Source organism: Pipistrellus kuhlii, unplaced genomic scaffold (genome assembly GCF_014108245.1).
Source record: "Pipistrellus kuhlii isolate mPipKuh1 unplaced genomic scaffold, mPipKuh1.p scaffold_m20_p_1, whole genome shotgun sequence".
In the NCBI taxonomy this organism is placed as follows: Eukaryota; Metazoa; Chordata; class Mammalia; order Chiroptera; family Vespertilionidae; genus Pipistrellus; species Pipistrellus kuhlii.
Window position 1 is genome coordinate 196,644,889 of NW_023425404.1, and position 22,082 is coordinate 196,666,970.

At 57.2% G+C, this 22,082-nt stretch overlaps 1 protein-coding gene across 3 annotated transcripts in view; it reads right to left on the bottom strand.

The window, feature by feature from the left end:
* Positions 1-139: 139 nt before the first annotated feature.
* CRMP1 (collapsin response mediator protein 1) overlaps positions 140-22,082 on the bottom strand; it is a 37,669-nt gene continuing 15,726 nt past the window's right edge. For 2 of the 3 annotated variants that reach the window (XM_036420754.2, XM_036420769.2), the window contains exons 2-14: positions 17,413-17,501; positions 16,839-17,023; positions 14,075-14,239; positions 9,326-9,387; positions 8,621-8,701; positions 7,197-7,265; positions 6,374-6,494; positions 5,596-5,752; positions 3,897-4,038; positions 2,805-2,975; positions 1,457-1,636; positions 814-979; positions 140-707 (exon numbers count right to left, since the gene is read on the bottom strand). In XM_036420754.2, the coding sequence (XP_036276647.1) occupies positions 616-707; positions 814-979; positions 1,457-1,636; positions 2,805-2,975; positions 3,897-4,038; positions 5,596-5,752; positions 6,374-6,494; positions 7,197-7,265; positions 8,621-8,701; positions 9,326-9,387; positions 14,075-14,239; positions 16,839-17,023; positions 17,413-17,501 (1,680 nt within the window). In that variant the 3' untranslated portion in view covers positions 140-615. Of the gene's footprint in view, positions 708-813; positions 980-1,456; positions 1,637-1,699; positions 1,814-2,804; positions 2,976-3,896; positions 4,039-5,595; positions 5,753-6,373; positions 6,495-7,196; positions 7,266-8,620; positions 8,702-9,325; positions 9,388-14,074; positions 14,240-16,838; positions 17,024-17,412; positions 17,502-22,082 lie in introns of those variants that run through there. The other variant, XM_036420762.2, reaches the window with a different exon arrangement.

Consider the following 22,082-nt stretch of genomic DNA (forward strand, 5'->3'; position numbering starts at 1 on the left):
CGCGGGTACGAGAGACCCCTCCCCGGGTGGGGAGCTGGCGCGGCCCGACGCCCAGGGCTGGCCGGGAGGACAGACACACAGACCGAGGCCGGGACCCGGACGTGGCCAACACACGCCGCTCCAAGCTCCCTGCTTCCGAGAGCTCACAGGTCCCTGCGGGGGCGGGGGTGGGCTTATCTCCCGGGCCCACTGAGGTGGGGGCGACGAGTAAACATCTTCACATGGGGCCGGGGACCCTGAGGGCCCGAGGCCGGGCCTGTGTCCGGTCGGCCCTCGTGTGCCGTCAGACGCTCGCACAGACTTGCATACGTAACCTAGCAACATGCACCAACTACCCTAGAACAGCTACGAGGGTGCAAGGGGACCATGAGCCGGGAGGGGCGGAGGTGGGGGGGGCGGGACGGACGGCATGGACACACATCTGGGGGCGAGGGGCTTCCGAGCAAACAGACCACACTAGTACCACGGCTTCCTAACGCGAAAGGAAAGAGCATCATCCGACGGGTTCCCGTCAGCACAAACGGAACTATGGGCTTGGGAAACACCGGCGGCGGCGGAAGGAATGGACAGCGTTTTCCCAGAATCCTCCACTCGCGCGCGTCCGCTCCTCCGGGGTCAGCCGAGGCTGGTGATGTTGCAGCGGCCTCCGGGGGGCGCCACGATGCGGTGGCCCGTGCGCCTGGGGTTGTTGTCATCTGTCTGGGCACCTGCAAGAGACCGCCGGTCACTCTGACAGGGCGCCCCGTCCCCTCCCCGCGGGGTGCGGCAGGCCCGGGGCCGTTCCCGGGGGAGGCGCTGCGGGGCGGCCCTTACCGGACAGGCTGAAGTTGGACTGGTGCAGGTTCCTGAAGGGCAGCGGCTGGTGTTTGGAAGGCGAGGATTTGGCAGAAGGAGCGGGAGTTGCGTATTTGGACGTCGCCGGCACCTCGTACACGGGACCGTCATACATGCCCCTGGGGACCCCTTGCAGCCCGGAGACCTAGACGGGAGGGAGGGGGAGCGAGACTGATGGGCAAGGCACACGCACCCTTCCTGTTCAGAAGCCCGTGGTGGGAGTGACCTGAGGTCGCCTTGAGACGCACACGCGCACACACACACACACTCACATATATGCACACACACATACATGCACACATGCTACAAGGCACCTGCTCACTCCACACACACACATGTACACTCCTCTACAGTGGGCGAAGCCCGGGACCTCCTGGTCTGGCGGTGACCAGGAGATGCAGGCCGGACAGTGCCGCAGCTCCACGGCCACGCGCTCGGAGGCCACGGCCGCAGCTCCACGGCCACGCGCTCGGAGGCCACGGCCGCAGCTCCACGGCCACGCGCTCGGAGGCCACGGCCACAGCTCCACGGCCACGCGCTCGGAGGCCACTGCCACGCGCTCGGAGGCCACGCGCTCGGAGGCCACGGCTGTGACGCCCGCCGCCGCCGCCCGGGCACGCACCTTGCTGCGGATCCGGACGCGCTGGTAGAGGTGCTCGGGGAAGGGCTTGCGCGGGATGAAGCGGCCCATGCCCTTGCTGACGCTGAGGGTGCCGTCCTCGAAGACGATCTTGCCCTGGCTGATGACCACCAGCGGGGAGCCGTGGCACTCCGTGCCCTCGAAGATGTTGTACTCCGCGGCCTGCCGGCGAGAACCACGGCTGTGCCCTCACGGTCCCCGGCACGGCCACGGGGTCCCCCACGGGGCCTCCGCGCCCCCTCAGGCCACAGCCACTTCCCAGGGCTCTTCCGAAGACGCCTTCTCCAAGGCTGTGTGATAGCCCGCTGTGTGCCCTTCCCCGTGGTGACCAGCCCCTCGCTGTTGGGCATCGGGGTGGAGGGTGGTGTTTTATGATCAAGCTAATGTGGTCGGAGGCGTCATGGATGTGATGGGGCCCCTGGGGTCAGGCACGTGGCTGTGCTGACTAGAACAGACGTTTCTGGGTCTTTTCAAAAATATTCTTTCTTGCCCGGCCAGCGTGGCACAGGGGCTGTCAACCTATGAATCTGGAGGCCACGGTTCGATTCCTGGTCAGGACACAGAGCCGGGTTGCCTCAATCCCCAGTGTGGGGCATGCAGGAGGCAGAGGATCCATGATTCTCTCTCATCATGGGTGTTTCCATCACTCTCTCCCTCTCCTTCTCTCTGAAGTCAATAAAAACATTTTCTTAAAGTGAACTAGACAACATATTTCAAAAAGAAAAAGGAAGACAGCACCTGCCATGATTTGCCTGTTAATTATAATACAAGGCAGACCGGGTGTGTTCGCCAGTGAACACACAGTGTTCTCGCATTTCTTCCATGTCCCGGTTCTGCATTCCTGCCCACCCTCCTGCTTACAAGGCTCTCAGATGAATGCCCTCAGGCCAGGCACACACAGGGCACGAGCGCAGAGGTGACCACTCGCCATGGCGTGGGCCTGGGGCCCGGGAGCGGCCCTGGCTGTGCCCACACAGGCGGCTCCAGGCCCAGGCCTCTCCGCTCCCGACCGTCAGCCATGGACACACAATGAAACAGGCATTTTTAAACCAGATGTAACGCTCTCCTGCTCCACCACTGCAGGGAGATTCTCGGACCTTGTACTGGCCTCTGTGCGAGAGAACCAGAAGGGGGGAACGGGGGGGTGCACAGGCGGGAAGAAACAGACGGCCGTGCCTAATAGCTTGAGCCCAGCTGCCCAGACCCCATCCCTCCAAGAGGAGAAGGCAAGCACTGAGTCGGGCAGACAAGCAGGTCGCCCCCTAGCGGCAGCCTGAGTGTCATTCCTCCGCGAAGGCCCAGCCAGGGGGGGCGGGGAGCGGGGACTCACCGACTTGTGGCTCTTGGCCGTGATGGTCTTCACCCGGTCGGGGTCCCAGATGACCACGTCGGCGTCCGAGCCCACGGCGATCCGCCCTTTCCTGGGGTACAGGTTGAAGATCTTGGCGGCGTTGGTGCTGGTGACGGCCACGAACTGGTTCTCGTCCATTTTGCCTGTGGCCTGAGGGCGAGACCCGCCGATGAGCAGACCGTCCAAGAGGGCCGGAGGCGCCAGGCGGCACAGACCTAGCCTGGGGGTGGGGTCCCTGCAAGGAGCCTGGAACGTTCTCCCCTCCTGGCTGAGAGGGCCCAGGCCGGGCACCTGCGGACGGAAATGAACGGACCGCCCGCGCCCACGCCTGCATCACAGGTTCCCAGCGTCCCGCCCTCCCTGGGCCCAGGGTAACAGAAAGGAACAGCCTTTGGTTTCAGCTCAGTGACCTCACCTTCTTCTTTTTTAAATATATTCTATTGATTTTTTTTACAGAGAGGAAGGGAGCGAGGGAGAGAGCTAGAAACATCGATGAGAGAGAATCATCGATCAGCTGCCTCTTGCACACCCCTTACTGGGGATGTGCCGCAACCAAGGTACATGCCCTTGACTGGAACCGAACCTGGGACCCTTCAGTCCGCAGGCCGACGCTCTATCCACTGAGCCACACCGATCAGGACTGTGACATCGCCTTTAGAGGAGCTAAAATGTGGTTGTAAACAAGACGGCCCGGCTGGCATGGCTCAGTGGTTGAGCATCAATCAACCTATGAACCAGGAGGTCACTGGTTTGATTCCTGGCCCAGGCACATGCCCGGGTTGCAGGCTCGATCCCCATTGGGGGTCATGCAGGAGGCAGCCAATCAGGGATTCTCTCTCATCACTAACGTTTCTGCCTCTTTCTCCCTCGCCCTTATGAAGCACGACTGTCATTCCTGAGGAGGGAGGACAGCTGCCCATGTGAGGGCCCCCGGCCGGGGCCACTTCCTCCGCTTGGCCTCGGCCCACGTCACCGAGGACAGCACGCCGAGGACCACGGCACACTGGCTTTTGTCGGGCCGGGTGGGGTGCTTCTGGGATGTTCCCGGGGTGGGGAGGGGAGCCGCCTTACCACCGCCTTGTCCCAGACGATGGCCATCCGCTCCTCGATGCCGTTGACGCCCTCGGGGATGAGGGTGAAGTTGTCCTTGCCCACGGCCTTCTGGGCCGTGCTGTAGGGACAGTGGCCGCTGCCCGTGACCTGCAGGTCTCCACTGGGAGGAAGGAGAGCGGGTGGGGCTCAGAGCCGGGTTTGGGTTGAAGGGCAAATCCCTGCTTCGCCCGACACGGCTTGACCTCGCCACCCGGGGAGGGGAAGGGCTCGGTGCACATCCGGGGCTGTGACCAGGCCCCGGGGCCGCCGGCGTGGAGGAGCAGTGGACACGTGAGAAGGTCTGGGTTAGCGTGGGCTCCGGGTGGTCTGGGTAAGGAGGGCTCCCTGCCCCTCCTCTTCCTCGCCTGAGGGACGGCCAGGGGGGCCAGGCTCTCCTGCCTAAAACGCTCTGGTCCCAGGACAGGGGGGCGAGAGGGGAGGGCGGCAGGTGCGTAGGGGAGTGAGGGCCGGATGGGGTTCTGCCTGCAGGACATTGTGGGGACTCGTGCTTCTCACTCTGATTGGAGGGAACGGCAGGTCCCCAGGGGGTGGGGCTTGGTCTGATTCAGGTTTTAAAACGTCTGGGCGCCCGCTGGGAGTGGCGGACACATGGGCGCAGAGGAGGCATACGGGCGAGGGAAGGCCGGGAGGGAGGGAGGGAGAGACAGGCAGCATGAGCCTGGACGGCCAGGCCACGGGGAGGGGGGGGCCAGATATCGGGCCCAGGTCTGTGTCCTGCCGCCCGACACAGGGAAGGCTGAGGGGGGCGGCTCTGGGGGAAGGTCGGGTTTGCACTTTGAACTTGGACCTGGAGCTGCCCACCAGGCATTGGGCTGCAGGAAGTGCTGGCTGTGCAAGCCCAGGTGTCACAACTTTGGGGAAAACAGACCTCCATGGCGGGCACACAACCTTGACCCTGTGCTTCCTTCTGACCACAAGCCCCATCTTCTCCTCAGCCACCCTGCAAGCTGTGCCCGTTCCAGTGCCAGGCCTGCTGACACCTCCTTCCGGAAGCCTCTGCAAGCCCCTGGCTCAGACCCGCACGTTCAGCCCCGCACGCTCAGCACCGCATGCTCAGCCCGCACGCTCAGACCCGCACACTCAGCACCCGCACGCTCAGCCCCGCACACTCAGCACCTGCACACTCAGCACCCGCACACTCAGCCCACACGCTCAGACCCGCACACTCAGCACCCTGCCTCATCTCGGCCAGAGTGGCCCCCGTACCTTGCTAACAGCACGGGGGGCTGGAAGGGGGAATGGCTGTGCTCCTACTGTGTGCACAGCGCATGACATGGCTCAGCCCAGCTTTCCCCGCCGTGCCCTGCCCAGCTCTGCGGCAGTACCACATTCTCCCTACTTCCCGATGAGTAAACCGAGGCAGGCACACCCCAGCTATGTGACCCGCCCACGGTGACACCGGCCATCAGTGGCTGAGGCAGGATTTGAACCTGGTCTCTCAGTCCTAATCCTGGCTGCTCCCCAATATCCACAATGTGGGGGAGGGGGGGCACACAGGAGGTGCTTACGCAGCCACTGCATGAGCAGGCAGGAGGCTGTGGAGTGGGCAGACCCCGGCCCTGAGGGGCTGGAAGCCACCAGAGGCCTGTGCCGGCCTCCACGTCGCCAGCCCAGCCCCCCTCCGCCGCTGCCCCCCGCCCCCCGCTCTCACGCTCACCAGGCCAGCAGGGAGGTCAGGTAGTCGGGCGTGGTGGGGTCCGGGCTCAGGGGCGGGGAGGTCACGAAGGCCGCCGCCTTGGCCCAGTTCTTGCTCCAGTAGTGGGTGCCGTCGGTGCCCAGGCTGGCAGCGATGGGCTCGCCAAACACGAGGGGGCCTGGGGACAGGCAAGCACGTGGTTAAGAGCGAGCAGTCTCCGTGGGGACATAGTTGCCAAAAGGAGAGGCGCTCAGGCTGGAGATGGTAAACCACACCGGCCCCCCTCCAGCCCCGGCCCTGGCCCCGGCCCCGGCCCCGAGGCTGCCACCAGCTCAGGCCTCGGACAGGACTGCCCTCCAGGCACAGGCTGGTCCTCAGAGCCGAGCCTTGGCGCTGCCCCGCGAGGGACCTGCCAGAGCAGATGCCCGCGGGGGAGTCGAGGTCAAGTCACACCTGGGAGATGCTTCCGGGTCATACTGGCTGGGGGTTCAGGACAGGACGAACGAGGCAGAGAAGCCATGAGAAGGTGAATGGTCACCGATTCATGGCTGAGGCACCTGCGGCTCAGTGCACGGGGTCCCCCCAACACTGTGACCCGCCTCAGAGCCTTCCCAGCCCCGGGGTGGGGTGGGCTGTGCCTCTTACACCCCCCCCCCCACTTCCCCAGTGCAGCTCCCGAAGTTCCCCGCCTTCCGGGGGGGCTCGGGGCCCGGGGGCGGCTCCTGGCGGCAGTGAGTCAGTGACCTTGAACCTGCTGCCCGCCCCCTCAGACAGCCGCCGCGGAGGCTGGCCGGCGCACCTCTCTTCCGGGCCTGGGCGATGATGTCGGCTGCACTCTTGCTCATCACCTTGGTGATGTACACGGGGCAGTTGGTCCGGCCGGCGATGGTGATGGCCCGGAACACGGCCTCGGCCTCCAGCTGGCGGCAGCAAGTCCACGGTCACAGGGGGAGGGGGCGAGGGCAGCCACCCCCCTCCCCCCCCGGCGTTCCAGGGCGCTCCCTGAATCAGTCCTCCCACTGTCCTCGAATGCGGTGGGAGGAGACCCACTGCCTCCAAGGAGGAAACCCGGAGGATGGAAGGAAGGAAAGAGCCCAGGCCGGTTGGCTCAGAGGGCCAGAGGCCATCCCGTGCATGAGGGCCGCGGGTTTGACTCCTGTCCGGGCACAGAGCCAGGTTGTAGGCTTAAAACCCACCCGAGGGTGTAAGGGAGGCACAGATGGATGCTTCTCCTTCCCTCCCTCTCTCCCTCTCCCTCCCTGTCTCTCTCCCTTACACTCTCCCTAGAATCAATGAAAAGCATATCCTTAGGTGAGGATGAAAGAAAGAGAGAAAAAGAGAGGGAGAGAGAGAGGGAGGGAAGGAAGGAAGGAAGGAAGGAAGAAAGGAAGGAAGGAGAGAGAGAAGGAGAGAGAGAGAGAGAGAGAGAGAGAGAGAGAGAGAGAGAGAGGAAGGAAGGAAAGAAAGAAAAAAAAAGAGAAAGAAAGAAAGAAAGGAAGGAAGGAAGGAAGGAAGGAAGGAAGGAAGGAAGGAAGGAAGGAAGGAAGGAAGGAAGGAAGGAAGGAAAGGAAAAAAAGAAAGAGCATTAAGTCAGAATGCATTTGGTGACGTCAGAGTCTTACCTCCTCGGGTCTGCTCAGCGCGTGGCCCTCGGGCCCAGTGATGCCCATCTCCAAGATCCGCTTCTGCTCCTGCAGGACAGGCACAGAGTGGGCGTCACTGCACCAGGCTGGGAGGCCGGGCCCCACCCCGCCCCCACAGAGCAGCTGAGGGCAGGGGTGCAGGCCAGCCGGGCTGGCCCCACTCAGTGCTCCCCCTCCTTCCAGACCACCCACCGCCCTCTGTGGCCATCACTGCAGCCCCGCCTGCTGGTGCCTCCCACCTGGGAGACAGGTGCTGCTCCGAATGGAAACCCACGCCCCTGAGCTGGGAGCCCGGCTCCCGGCGGCGACCACGCTGTGACCAGACAAGCCTGCCTTCCCTTCCTCTGGGGACAGCGCCTGCCTCTCCGCGGACCCATCCGGGGGAGTGAGGCCGCACGCACACCTGGGAGCGGCTCTCGTCTCTGCGGCCTCATCCCGGTCCCTGCCATCTTCCCGGCAGGAAACCCCCCCCCCCCCTTTTTCTTCTTTTTTTTAATATATTTTATTGACTTTTTACAGAGAGGAAGGGAGAGGGATAGAGAGTTAGAAACATCGATGAGAGAGAATCATCGATCAGCTGCCTCCTGCACACCCCCCACCAGGGATGTGCCCACAACCAAGGTACATGCCCTTGACGGGAATTGAACCCGGGACCTTTCATTCCGCAGACTGACGCTCTATCCACTGAGCCAAACCGGTTTCGGCTCTCCTACAACCTTGAAACGGTCCTGAGCCCGTGGCCCAGATCCAAACCCACTGGCTCAGCACTTTCTCGCCTCAGGAACATGCTCATTTCTCAAAAGCGGTTTATTTTCACTCTGCCCCATGTCAGCTGTGCCGCTGCTCATTCTCACTCCGCATGCAGGTCCTGCCACCCTCATTCCGGGAGCCCTGGGCCGGGCGCCCCTAAAAACCACCATCTGGTGGCAGACGCCCACAATGGGTGCCTCACCGGGTGGCAAGGAAAAGGCAGTGGTGGCTGGAACAGGACTGTATCTCAGACTCAGGACTGAGGCAAAGCAGCCTAAGTAAGAGCGCACCCCGTACGCTCCCTTTTACCAGTTAAACTGGCAGGACTGAGGCCAGAGGCTGAGCCACCTCCTGCTCGCCACGCCCTGTGCCACCCTCGATCCCTGTGGAGCAGGCAAAGCCCCAGGCCCCCCGGGTCCGCAGGGCAGCGGGTCACCCCATCGTACAGAGGAGCAACTGAGAGGCCCAGGCCCGGCTGCAGGTGGCACCGGGGACCACGCCAGGCCCGGCTGCAGATGGCGTGCCCGTGCCTCGTGCCCGCCGGGTCTCGTCCGCCACCCAGTCACCACCCCGCTCAGTGCCCGCACCCCTCTGCCAGGCCCGTCACACCAGGAGAAGTGATGGAGGGGCAGGGGTGGGGGCGCACCGCTCACCTGAGCTATCAAGTCCCCGTTCTCGGCGTGGACCAGGCTCACAGCTCCCAGCCCCTTGAGGAAGGTGAAGGCTTCGTAGAGCTGTGGGACACAGGGGTCGCGGGGAAGGTTACCGCGGGGGCCGCACGGGCCACTCCGTGGAGATCAGGGGAGCCTCCGCCAGGGTCTGCCCTTGACCCTGAGAGGCGGGGGCGGGGCAGAGCTGGTCACAGTCCCAGCAGGACAGATGCACCCTCCGTCTGGTGCCTGCTGCCTGGAGGTGCTCCATCTGGCGCCTGAGAAGCCGGTGTTTAGTTTTGCTGAAACTGACTAACCTGCTACATCCTGTAATCAGCACACACCTCGGCAGGCATGTGCCTCTTCGCAAGGTTGAAACCCATGTTACAGACCATGGCAGGCCGGGGCGTGCTCTCCCGTCATGGTAACACTCAGACGGCATACACCCGCCCGGCACCACAGGGTCAGCCCACACGGCCGTCCCACCGCCAGGTCCTCCTCCTGCTCTCGACCTCCGCACCCGAGAGATCGATGCCACCGCCCCCTCCGCGGCCCCGAATCCCAGCCTTGTTCTCCACGTGCAAGACACCCCTACCTGCCCGTGTGTTTCAGGGGCACACAGCGGGAGAGGGGGGCACTGGGAGGCCCCTTCCCCCAGCCCACTGGCCGTCCCTGTACCCGGGCCACAGAGAGAAGCGGCGGGCCCACCTGGCTGTCGGACAGCTGGTAGAGGTCCTTGTAGGCCATGTAGACTTGGAAGGAGTTGACGCCTGTTGGAGGCAAAGAGAAGAACGCACGTCAGCACCACGAGGCGTGTCTTTCCCATAGATCAGATCGGGGATCAGCGTGGGGTGGGGGCCAGGACAGAGGTGCCTTGGATTCACAGGGGCGCGTGCTCCGCTGGGCCCACCCAGGCCTGTCCACGGCTGCGAGTAAGAAGCGGCTGCTCGGTTTTGTCAGTTGTGGGAGATATAATACACAGACCGGAGCGTCTCCCCTCCTGACCTGCCGACCTAAGAAACGTCCAAACCCACGGAGCATGCTCTATGGGCTTGGATGAGCCTGACTGATGACATGTGCCGGGAGCATGATCTCACATAAACTCTCATAGAAGCCCCCACAGGGAGGGCATTTCTTACGCTGAAGTGTAGTTGGTGGTGTTGGCAGGAACGGTTCCCGGATGGCAGACCAGGGTATGTGGGCCCTGAGGGCGGTCTGTGAAAGGAGCTAACCTGGAGGCACAGAACAGGGGCAGGGCTGCTGAGGGCAGGACACACCCCTCACTGCAGGAACACACCTCTCATTGCAGGGACACGCTCCTCACTGCAGGGACACGCTCCTCACTGCAGGGACACGCTCCTCACTGCAGGGACACACCCCTCACTGCAGGGACACGCTCCTCACTGCAGGGACACGCTCCTCACTGCAGGGACACACCCCTCACTGCAGGGACACGCTCCTCACTGCAGGGACACGCTCCTCACTGCAGGGACACACCCCTCACTGCAGGGACACGCCCCTCACTGCAGGGACACGCCCCTCACTGCAGGGACACGCCCCTCACTGCAGGGACACGCTCCTCACTGCAGGGACACGCCCCTCACTGCAGGGACACGCTCCTCACTGCAGGGACACGCTCCTCACTGCAGGGACACACCCCTCACTGCAGGGACACGCTCCTCACTGCAGGGACACGCCCCTCACTGCAGGGACACGCCTCTCACTACAGGGACACGCCCCTCACTGCAGGGACACGCTCCTCACTGCAGGGACACGCTCCTCACTGCAGGAACACACCCCTCACTGCAGGGACATGCCTTTCACAGCAAGGTGAGAGGAGTGCAGGGGAGATCACATCTGGGGCAGATGGAGGGGACTTCCCGCTGCTCGGAAGAACACGCCACTTACAACCTGGGAATTGCTCATTTCTGTAATTTTCCATTTAATATTTGTGGGCCCGACTTGACTGCAAAGAGCTGAAACATTGACAAATGAAACTGCAGAGAGGCAGGACTTCTGTGCAAAACTGCTGCCTTCCCCGGAAGTGACTGTGAACAGAGCAAGGGCGGCTCCAGGACCGCGCTGGAGGGCCACACCTTCCTGATACAGACCTCGGACACCCTGCCTGAGCGTGGGCTACGGGGCCATCGGACACGCACACAGGCAACACATGCACACAGCGCTCACCGCTCAACAGCAGCAGCAACTAGAGAACGGCATGCACAGGGGAGACGGGGCCTCCCGTCAAATCAGCAAGGGGCCCCAGAAGCAGCCACGCCCAAGGGTGTGAACACACCAGGAGAGAGTGAGCCATTGGGGGTACCTCTCAGGAAAGCGATTTGGCACTAACTTTCCTGACCCTGAACAAGGTTAAAACTGTGACCTTAGGGTCAAGCCCTCGGTGGTTTGGCTCAGTGGATAGAGCGTCAGCCTGCAGACTGAAGGGACCCGGTTTGATTCTGGTCAAGGGCTCATGCCCAGGTTGCAGGCTCCATCCCCAGTAGGAAGTGTGCAGGAGGCAGCTGGTCAATGATTCTCTCTCATCATTGATGTTTCTCTCTCTATATATATATATATCTCCCTTCCTCTCTGAAATCAATACAAAAATCTATACTTTATAATAGGGTAATAAGCAAATTGGTCCAGGACACATCACGTAATGACTGAACAACAGGAGGCAAGCAGCAGTGAGCTCCTCACACACAAAAAAACCACCTTGACTTCTTAATTTCGCTTGGAAATCGAGGGAAATAATTAGGAATCCAAGCTGATCTTCACATAGGAAGATGTTCTCCATGACCTGGCTCAGAGTGAAGCAAACAGAAAACCCAGGTGCCTGCTGAAAAGGGAACAGCGAGGCAGATGAACTGGGACGTGCTATATCTCGAGCCCTTAGAGCCGTTATTAGTGAAGAGCCACGATAACCCATCAAATGCGAAGTGAAAAGAGAAGGATTCCCAGGAACTGCTGTCACATGGCCATGCAAGTAAGGAGAACCCCATCTACGTGGACAGGGGATGGAGGATAACACGTGTCAATGTGAATGGCAAGAGGCAGTTGGGAAGAGAACAGAAGGAAAGGAGTTTTTTGTCATCTCTTCATTTTCTGACTTTTTTGTACGTGGTAATAGTACTTTCATAATGAGAACATATAGCATCCTAATAAAGAGGGAATATGCTAATTGACTGTCACACCCTCATAAAGATGGTAGCGCCCACAGCCAATAAGGAGGGAATATGCTAATTGACTGCCGCACCCGCAAAGATGGCAGCACCCACAGCCATAAGATGGCTATACCCAGTCCCTTCAGCCCCCTGGGGCAGCAGGCGCTCAGCACAGCCGGGCCTGTCCTTGGGTAGGTCCAGCTGCTCGGTGCGCCTGCCTCTGAAGCCTCCCAGTCCCCTCAGCTCCCCAGCCCCCCAGGACCAGCTTGAGATACAGGCAAGCCTAGGATGGTGGCTACCCCGCCACCCAGGGATGCCAGAGGCTCAGGTACCCTGTTTCCCCGAAAATAAGACAGTGTCTTATATTAATTTTTGCTCCCAAAGATGCGCTAGGTCTTATTTTCAGGGGATGTCTTATTTTTCCATGAAGAAGAATATGGTACACATTTATCATTAAATGAAAATAAAGGAAATTTATTACTTGTATACGGTACGGTAGTACGGTAGTTGTCAACACAAACCAGACAAACTGTGAATCCTACAGTATCAAGAATTTACTCATTTATTCAATGACAATCATGTCATCATCTTCTGGAACATCATCACAACAATCCAATTCCTGAATTTCCTGGTGAATTTCTTGTGACTCCATTTCTTTCAGAATCAGTGGACCAAATCTCTCATGTTTAGCCTAAGGGGGGGTCTTATTTTTTGGGGGATGCCTTATATTTCACTCAGAAGGAAACCTGTAAGTAGGTCTTATTTTCGGAGGATGTCTTATTTTTGGGGAAACATGGTAACCAGGCCTGGTCGAGGCTTGTGCTGCCAGCAGTGGCAGCAGCAGAGGTGTGGTGTGGGTGTCGCCTTCCCCTGATCACTGGGTCACCTCCCGCCCTTGAGGGCTCCCAGACTGTGAGAGGGGACAGGCCGGGCTGAGGAACCCCCCCCCCCTCCAGTGCATGAATTTTCATGCACTGGGCCTCTAGTATCTATTTAAAAACTAAAAACAGCCTCACCAGTATGGCTTAGTGGTTGAACACTGACCCAGGAACTAAGAGGTCCTGGTTCAATTCCCATTTCAGGGCACATGCCCAGTTTGTGGTCTCCATTCCCAGTGGGGGGCGATGCATGAGGCAGCCAATAGATGATGCTGTTCCTCTCGCATTGATGTTTCTATCTATCTCTCTTCCTTCCTCTCTCTAAAAATCAATAAAAACATTTTTAAAAAATAGGTTGACTTAAAAAAACACAAGCCGAAGCTGGTTTGGCTTAGTGGTAGAGCGTCGGTCTGCGGACTGAGGGGTCCCAGGTTCGATTCCGGTCAAGGGCATGTACATTGGTTGCAGGCACATCCCCGGTAGGGGGTGTGCAAGAGGCAGCTGGTCAGTGTTTCTCTCTCATCGACGTTTCTAGCTTTTTATCTCTCTCCCTTCCTCTCTGTAAAAAAATCAATAAAATCTATTCAAAACAAAACAAAACAAAAACACAACAAACTGAAAACAGCCCTAGCTCTCCCTGAAGAATCGCATTCATTTCAGGCTGCCTCCTCAGGCAGCCCCCAGAACCGCCCCCTCAGACTGGCCCCTCATGCCCGGCTGCACCCTGTTGTCTTGTTCTTGGCTTCCACGTGTCTTCTGTTCGGTTCACCTCCACGTAATGGAATGCACACTGTAAGCATCTCCCTGTGCAGAGCCACCTGGAGGAGCCCAGGCAGAGGGAGCTGGAGTGGGATGCTGAGACGGGAAGACTCAATCCCCTCCCTCATCGAGCTCAGGGTTCGATGGGATAGCCAGGCGGACAACCAGTGTCCTGTCATCCACGAACAATGGAAAGGGAGCCTCAAAAGAAGCCCATGTAACCTGCTCTGGATATCCCAGAGGTGAAGCAGTTCTGACTGGGGGACTAGAGAGGTGAGAGTTGAGCTGGGGAGCAGCGAAGGAAGGCATTCTGGTGGGAACAGCATGAGCCAAGGCGATGGCATCCAGGACAGCAGTGCCCAGGTGGGTTTATGGTGGAGAAAGAAGAGCCAGGCCAGGACCTGTGTGCCAGGCAAGGACCTGTGTGCCAGGCGAATGAAACTGGGTGTTCTATGAACCGGGGTCCCTCCAGAGCCTGAATGGTGGGCAGGCTCCTTAAAGAGGGTCCTGTTTTCCACTGTTGGTCGCAGTACACAGCTCTAAGTTGGGCTCCTGGCATGCAGATGAAGGGATTTTAACTCCATACAATAAGATCCACCACAGAGCCAGGGATTCCAGAACTGGGCCCCCTCCCACCCCCTAGGGCGTGAACTGACCTTTGTCCTGCACCAGCACCTCCAGCTCCTCCCGAACGCCATCGGACCAGCCTGTGATGTCCACGTGGAGGGAGTAGTCGCAGCAGGATTTGGTGTCAGCTGCTTCATGCCACTTCTCGAAGGCGGTCAGCAGGCTGGACCCAGGTTCTGGGACCACGTGGTCAACTGGGACAGAAACATGTGTCACATTCTAAGATGTGTAGGACCCAACTTGTTCTAATGGTGGCCTCTTCAGCTTCAGCATCACCACCACCACCACCACCACCACCATCACTATCATCATCACTATCATCACCACATCATCAACGTTATCACATTTAATATCACCATCATTATCAGCAGCATCATAACCACCATCATAACCACTACCGTCACCATCATCATCATCACTACCATCACCATTATCACCACCATCATAATCAATATCACCATCATTATCAGTATCATCACCACCACCACCACCATAACCATCACATCATGATCACCACCATCACCACCATCACCATCACTATCATCAGCAGCATCATCATCACCACCATCATCATCACCATCATAATCAATATCACCATCATCATTATCAGCACATCATCATCTGCGGGAAGCCATCCACTGCAGAACTTGGAAGGCCGATGGACCTTGGGTGTTGGTAGGGCTGACACTAAGCACCTCGTCTGTTGAGATAGAGGTGGCTCAAAGCACCTGATAATCCTTTTACTCAGGCGTCTTCAAACTACGGCCCGCGGGCCACATGAGGCCCGCAGAGGAGTCTGATCCGGCCCGCCAGGTTTTTTGGGCAGTGAGCGCAGCCGAGGTGTTACAGTAGGAATTAGTAGTTCATATAGTCCGGCCCTCCAGCTCTCTGAGGGACCGTGATCTGGCCCCCACTTTAAAAAGTTTGAGGACGCCTCAAACTTTTAAAATGTACTGTTTACCAAACTTTACCTTTGATATTCCTGAATGCATTGCTAAAGATCAAATATGTATTCAGGTAAATAAATAGTGGACCAGGCCAGAAGTTGGTGTGTCTCTTTAAGAAGGAGGCTCCACCTGGCCCCCAATGCCTTCTAAATTCCTATTTCTTGTATAGCATTTTCATTTTTGCATCAGCCCCTCCTTCAAGTCCCCGCTGCAAAGGTTGTGGCATCCACCCCACAACCATCATCATTCGCCATCACCACCATCATCACCATCACATCATTAACATTACCATCATTATCATCATCAAGCTCACCATCGTCACCACCACCATCTCTATCATCATCATCATCACCATCACCATCACTACCATCATTACCACTGCTTCCATCATTAAGATCAACATCCTCTTCACAGTTCTTTTCATCAACACTCCCGCCATCATCATTGTGAATATTGCCATCATTGTCACCATATTATAATCATCAGCAGTGATACTTCAGTGAGTCTTCATTACCACCATTGTCCTCACCATTGTTACTATTGTCATCCTCACAAATATTTGTTGAATGCTTATTTATGTGTCAGATACTGCCACAGAGGCTTTACGTAAATTATCTAATTAAATCCTCACAACCATCCTGTAACATTTTTCAGATGAAGAAAATGAGGCTCAAAGAGGGTAAGGAGCTTGTCTGAAGTCACACAACTAGTAAACAAAGGCGGGGATTAGATTCCCAGAGTCCTGTGAGCTCTGAGTCTGACCACTTTCCCACTACTCCACACTGTGTCTGGAGGGAACTATTTGTTAGGCAGCATTGTGACAGCAATGCTGACTAATACAACCACTTCCCAGCTGTGTAATCTTGAGAAGGTTACTTCACTGCTCTCTCTGAGCTTCTACTCCCACATGTGACATAATAATACATATGTCATTGGTTCTAAAACTTCAGCATCAGCAAACCATGTTTAGGAATATTTTGCCTTATCTCCCTATAGTCCATATCACTCTTTTTAAAAAAATATATTTTATTGATTTTTTTAAAGAGAGGAAGGGAGAGAGATAGAGAGCTAGAAACATTGATGAGAGAGAAACATTGACCAGCTGCCTCCTGCACACCCCCCACCGGGGATGTGCCCACAACCAATGTACATGCCCTTGACCGGAATCGAACCTGGATCTTTCAATCTGCATACCGATGCCCTACCACTGAGCCAAACGGGTTTTGGCAATCTCTCTCTCTCTCTCTCTCTCTCTCTCTCTCTCTCTCTCTCTCTCTCTCTCTATATATATATATATATATATATATATATATATATATCACTCTTTTCTTAATGTTTTCTTAAATTAATTCATAGCTTCTAACAGTCTAAATTCTGACATCGGTCTCAACCTAAGCAGTAATATCCATGAGGGGCCATTTATTTTATTCAAATACTAGAGCCCCAATGCATGAAATTCATGCAAAACTAGGCCTTCTTTCCCCCGGCTGCCGACACCAGCTTCCCTCTGGCACCCGGGACCCGGCTTCCCTCACAGCCCTGGCTTCGTCCAGAAGTTTCTCTGGAAGGACATCTGGTCTAATTAGCATATTGTGCTTTTATTACTATAGATGCACTGAAATAGTTTAACATTTTCAATGTCTATATTGCCTCTAAAATCACTTTGTGCACCACCAGTGGCACATAATAGGCGGATATGTGTTATGTATAAGGCGGGTTGTAGTGACAGTTACGTTAAATGGTACCCTGAGCTAAGGGCCTGGTGCTCGCTGAGCACGGGGTTGCTGCTGATGCTGCTGATGGAGAGAAGTCATGGCCCACGGCCCCGAGGCGGGGTGTAACTCACTGATCATGGTGGTCCCGCCCGCTAGAGCCGCCCTGGTGCCCTGGAAGAAGTCATCGGCGGCCGTCATGCCCCGGCACGGCTTCTGCAGGTACGTGTTGACGTCGATGCCCCCGGGAATCACCATCCGCCCGTTGGCCTCGATGGTCTTCACGCCTCCGGGAACGATCAGGTTCTCTCCTATTTGTCTGGAGACAAACAACAGAGAAGGCGTGGGTTCTTTGGAAAAGGAAATGGTAGTCAGCCACCTGGGCAGCTTCAGACCATCAGGGAGACACTTCCCACCCCAGCCACTCTTTGCCCACTGCCCAGAGGCCCTTCGTCACCACAGCAACGAAGCAAAGCATTCTGCCAGGCTGCTCATGCTGCCTGCTCTCAGTGGCAGCCCCCCCAGGACTGGGGGACTCTGGGGACTGGGCACTGCCATCTTTGTGACAGTGATTGTTAATTTGCATATTACCCTTTTATGTGTTATATATATATATATATACACACACACACACTTATATTTATATTTATGTTTATGTTTATGTTTATGTTTATATTTATATTTTAAAGGTCTGCTTAGTGCACGCACTTTATAAGTCCATCTTCCAGGTAGACGTCGGCATAGAAGGACTGGTCATCGTTGATGATCCGTCCACCTTTGATGAGGAGCCGGTCACTCTGAAAAGCCAAGCAAAGTATTCAGTGTCATTGGGGGAAAGCCAGGACTTTTCATTTGTTTTTAACTTTTAATATAAAATTATTCAAATGTTTTCAAAAATAACAAGCAGCGTAAAAAAGCAAGGCCCGACAAGATGGACTCTGAGCTCCGGGGAAGGTCTGCTCTCCCACTTGCTCGGGGTCTCTGCTCAGGGTCACTCACCTGAGAGCCCTCCCCTCGGCTGCCCTCTTAGGAGCACCTTACACCACTGCCCGCCAGCCGACCACACACCCTCACCCATTTATGTTCACACAGCACTTACTAAGTGCATCTGACATACTATATATTACATGTTTGCCTGAAGTGTGACTCCCCACCGGCAGCAGAGCTGCGAGGTGTTAATTACCCCACCGGCTGAGCCCAGTGCAAATCACAGAGGGCCAAACACACGCCTGTGGATGTGGACGGTGGCGACATCTAGAGCTGTGCCCTGTAGTTGTCCTTACAAGACTGTCAGCTGCACAGAGGCAGAGATTTCATCCATTTATTCACAGCGGCATCCCCTACACCTTGGACACAGCCTGGCCAGATGGATGGATGGAAGGATGGATGGGTGGAAGAATGGATGGATGGAAGGATGACTGGGTGGGTGAGTGGATGAATGAGTAAATGGATGGATGAATGGGTGGGTGGGTGGATGAATGAGTAAATGGATGGTTGAATGGGAGGGTGGATGAGTGAATGGATGGGTGGATGACTGGGTGGGTGGATGGATGAATGGATGGATGGATAAAGGGATGGATGGATGGATGTGTAGATCGATGGATGGATGAATGGATGGACAACTGGGTGGGTGGGTGGGTGGGTGGATGAGTAAATGTATGTATGGATGAATGAATGGATGAGTGAATGGATGATGGGTGACTGGGTGGGTGGGTGGGTGGATGAATGGAGTAAATGAATGGATGTCTGGGTGGGTGGGTGGGTGAGTGGATGAGTGAATGGATGGGTGGATGACTGGGTGGATGAATGAGAAAATGGACGGATGAATAGATGAATACCTTGAAGGATGAATGCATGAAGAAGGAGAGAAAAGGCATCGCAGTCATGGGACAAAGACCTAAGCCATGATCCAAGGAGATGTTTGGACCGGCACGGCCTGTGCCCCCGCAGGAGGGTCTCCGGAGGAGGGAGCTCCAAGTTCAATCCCAGCCAGGCCCAGCACCTGCCTCTCCTCCCTCAGGGAGAGGTCAGCCAGGACGCGTGTGTCCCAGGGGAGGACGCCCCCTGGAGGGCGCTCCAGGACAAAGGAAAGAGGAGGCAGGGGCTGTGCACAGGCAGATGCAGAGACAAGGCGGTGTGCAGGCTCCCGGCACCAGAAAGAGGGAACTGACTGTGAGTCACAGGCAGCTGGCGCGTGGCTTCCGGGACACAGACTCCCGCAGGCAGCCCTGCCTTCCCGTCTGAGAGAGCTTCTCAGGCGCCGCCTGCCTCATGGCATTGGATGAGCTGTGAGCCGAACACCAGCCCCACCTGCTCTGCTCTGCCTGGAACTGAAGGTGGAGCTCGGGCCTTCTCCCCCCCACCCCTAATACCAGCAGGTACCATGTGCAGCTCCTGCAAACAGGCCCAAGCTCCTGCTGTTCTCAGGGGCCAGCGTTTTTCTTAAAATAAACCCATGTTATGACAAGAGATTACGTGACTGTCTGATTATCTGCCTTAAGATTCCTAGCGCCTCTGCCTTTTTTTGCTGGCATTTTCCAAGCCACGTTCCCTGGGACCCTCGGTCACAGGGTTTCAGTAGCTGGTGTCCCAGAAAGGGGATGCCCGGTGTCATGAGCTTGGGAAACTCCGGGTTAAACAGAAGCCAAGGCTGCCTGTGACAGGCACTCCCAGACCCTTCTCTCCGCCGGGGTGATGTGCACATTCACTCAGGGAGCTGAGCTCACGGCGTTCCCAAACGTAGGTTCTTTCGTGTTGCGGGAACTCCGACCAGGAGACTCTCGCAGGAGGCATCCCAGGGTGTGCCCCCGGGTCGGCAGGTCCTGCCTGTGCGGACCCTCATGGCACGGCCACCCGGCTGAGGGCCAGCGGATCAGACGGGTGACTCCCAGGTTCACACGCAGCAGGGGCACAGCTGCCTTTCCTCGCTTCCTCTCCCGAGTTGGCTCCATCAGACAAACTCCGTCACATCATAAAGCATCGCCAAGTCCGTAACATCCCAGAATCAGGTCTTTCCAGGAAAAACCCAGGCCTGTGACCCCGGGGCCAGCTCCCTAGGGCAGCGGTCGGCAAACTGCAGCTCCAGAGCCACATGTGGCTCGTGAGCCGCGATCTGCCGCTCTGTTGACTAATGAGTTTGCCGACCCCCTGTCATATACTACCCTTTACCTCTATGCACACGATATGCCACAACTGCCTAATCCTCACAGGTAACATTCAGTCTAGCCGTGGTCTAAACTCATTAGTCAACAGAGCGGCAGACCGTGGCTCTCGACCCGCCCGCATGTGGCTCGTGAGCCGCAGTTTGCCGACCCCTGCCCTAGGGTTTCTTCACTCGGCAAACTCACAGCAAGAGCCCATTGTGCAGGACGCGGCATTGTGAGAATTTCATACAAGCCACAGGTTTAAGAGAAAAATAATAACACCCTGCCTCTCCCAGATTACCACGAGGAACAAACAAGACACACAAGCGAGGACGAGCTCTGTATAAAAGCCGTTGTTTAAACACTCCGGAGAGAATAAAAGAGCTCATTAGAAATCCAGCGAAAACCTAGCTGTCAGGGAGGGCATGCTGGAGACTGCCAGTACCGGATCACGACCCACTTGGCTCCCGCCCCGGATCACAGTGCGTGAGGAGGAAATGTCCAGAGTCAGACAGGTGTGGGGTCCGATCCACACCCTCTTCCCATCCGGGTGACGTAGCCCTGGCTGGCCTCAGTTCCCTCATTTATAAAACGGGGGTACGTGCCCTGCCTCACAGGGCTTCTGGGAGGACTCCTGGGGGCAGTTCCCCAAGGATGGGGGCGCCGTGTGGTACGGGCCTGGTGCGTGCAAACTGTGGGGACAGTGGCACGCCGTTAACGCTTCACCGTGCTCTGCAGCAGGAGCTACGCTCCATAACCAGCTGCTGAAGGAAGGAGGGTGCAGCTAAAAGAAACGGTTCTCAGGCCAGTGGGGGCACTGAGTCGTGATCTTTGCGCCCAGGGTGGGAGGGCTGGCAGAGCTTGGCAAGAGGCCTCCACGCCAGCCCTCCCAGGGGAAGGAGGCGTGTTTTGAGCTTGAATAACAAGCAGGACTTGGCCCCACAAAAAGGCGCAGAGACGCGGAGAAGGAGAAAGACAAAGGTCGCGAGGCACCCGGGGGGCTGGGGGATCTGTCCGCGGTCTCCTTTGGGTGCTGTGGCCTCCGCAGGCACCAGCTCAGGGGGCCCTCAGGGACTCTGACATCCTGGTGGGAGGAGCCTGGGCTGGTGGCGAAGTCACAGCAGGGCTGGCATCAGGGAGGAGTCAGACACACAGAGGGAACTAAGACATCCATCGTGCGCACACCGGGCAGACGGGGACGGAGGGAAGCTCACCACCTTCACACCTGCTCAGGGCCGCCATTGCTCAGCTAGAACAAGTGCCAGTCAAGTTCAAAAAAGGCGTCCAGGGCCTTACAGGGCTTGTGACTTGACCTAGAAATCCACGCTGGAAACCCGTCCCCTGGAAAGGGCCCTGGAGAAGCACAGGGAACTGCATGGACATGGGATCCCGAATCAATTCCCATCCCATCACCACACCACCCATGGGCATCATTCAGATACCACATACTCCCCAGGGCCTTGTGAGAACAAACAGAGGCCCTGAGCAATGACACGTTAGGTGAAAAAGTAACATTTCTGTGGTGGTCATTCTGGGGCGGGTAGATCTTTCTGGCAGCAACTGACTCCCCCCACCAAAGAGTCTGGGCGCCTCCCCATCGGCCCCGCTGCCCCTTGCACATCGCCCTCCCATTACAGTCATCACACGTCACGGTCGCTGTTCACAGGACCCTCTCCCGGGGTGGACGCCTTCGTGGCCAGGAGGGCCTGTGCCATCCACCGCTGTGTCCTCGGAGACCCGCCAGGGGCTGCGAGGACACGGTATCCAGCAAATGTTTGCTGAGCGGGAGGAGAGGGGGTTGACAGGCAGGAGGCAAAGGAAAGGGGAGGGAAAAGCAAGAGAATATTTAAAAAGAGAAAGTGAGAAGGAGAATGATATAAAAAATTATAAAGAGCCCAGCCACTTGGCTCAGTGGTTGAACATGGACCAATGAACCAGGAGGTCACAGTTCAATCCTGGTCAGGGCACAGGCCCGGTTGCAGGCTTGATCCCCAACAGGAGGCATGCAGAAGTCAGCCGGTCCATGATTCTCTCTCATCATTGGTATTTCTATCACTTACTCCCTTTCTTTTCCTCTTTGAAATCAATAAATATATATTGAAAAATTAAAAACCTCCAGGTGTTGCCCAGCGGGTGTGGTTTAGTGGTTTAGTGTCGGCCCGTGAACCAGGAGGTCAAGGTTTGAATCCCAGTCAGGACACATGCCCAGGTTGCAGACTCGATCTCCAGTAGGGG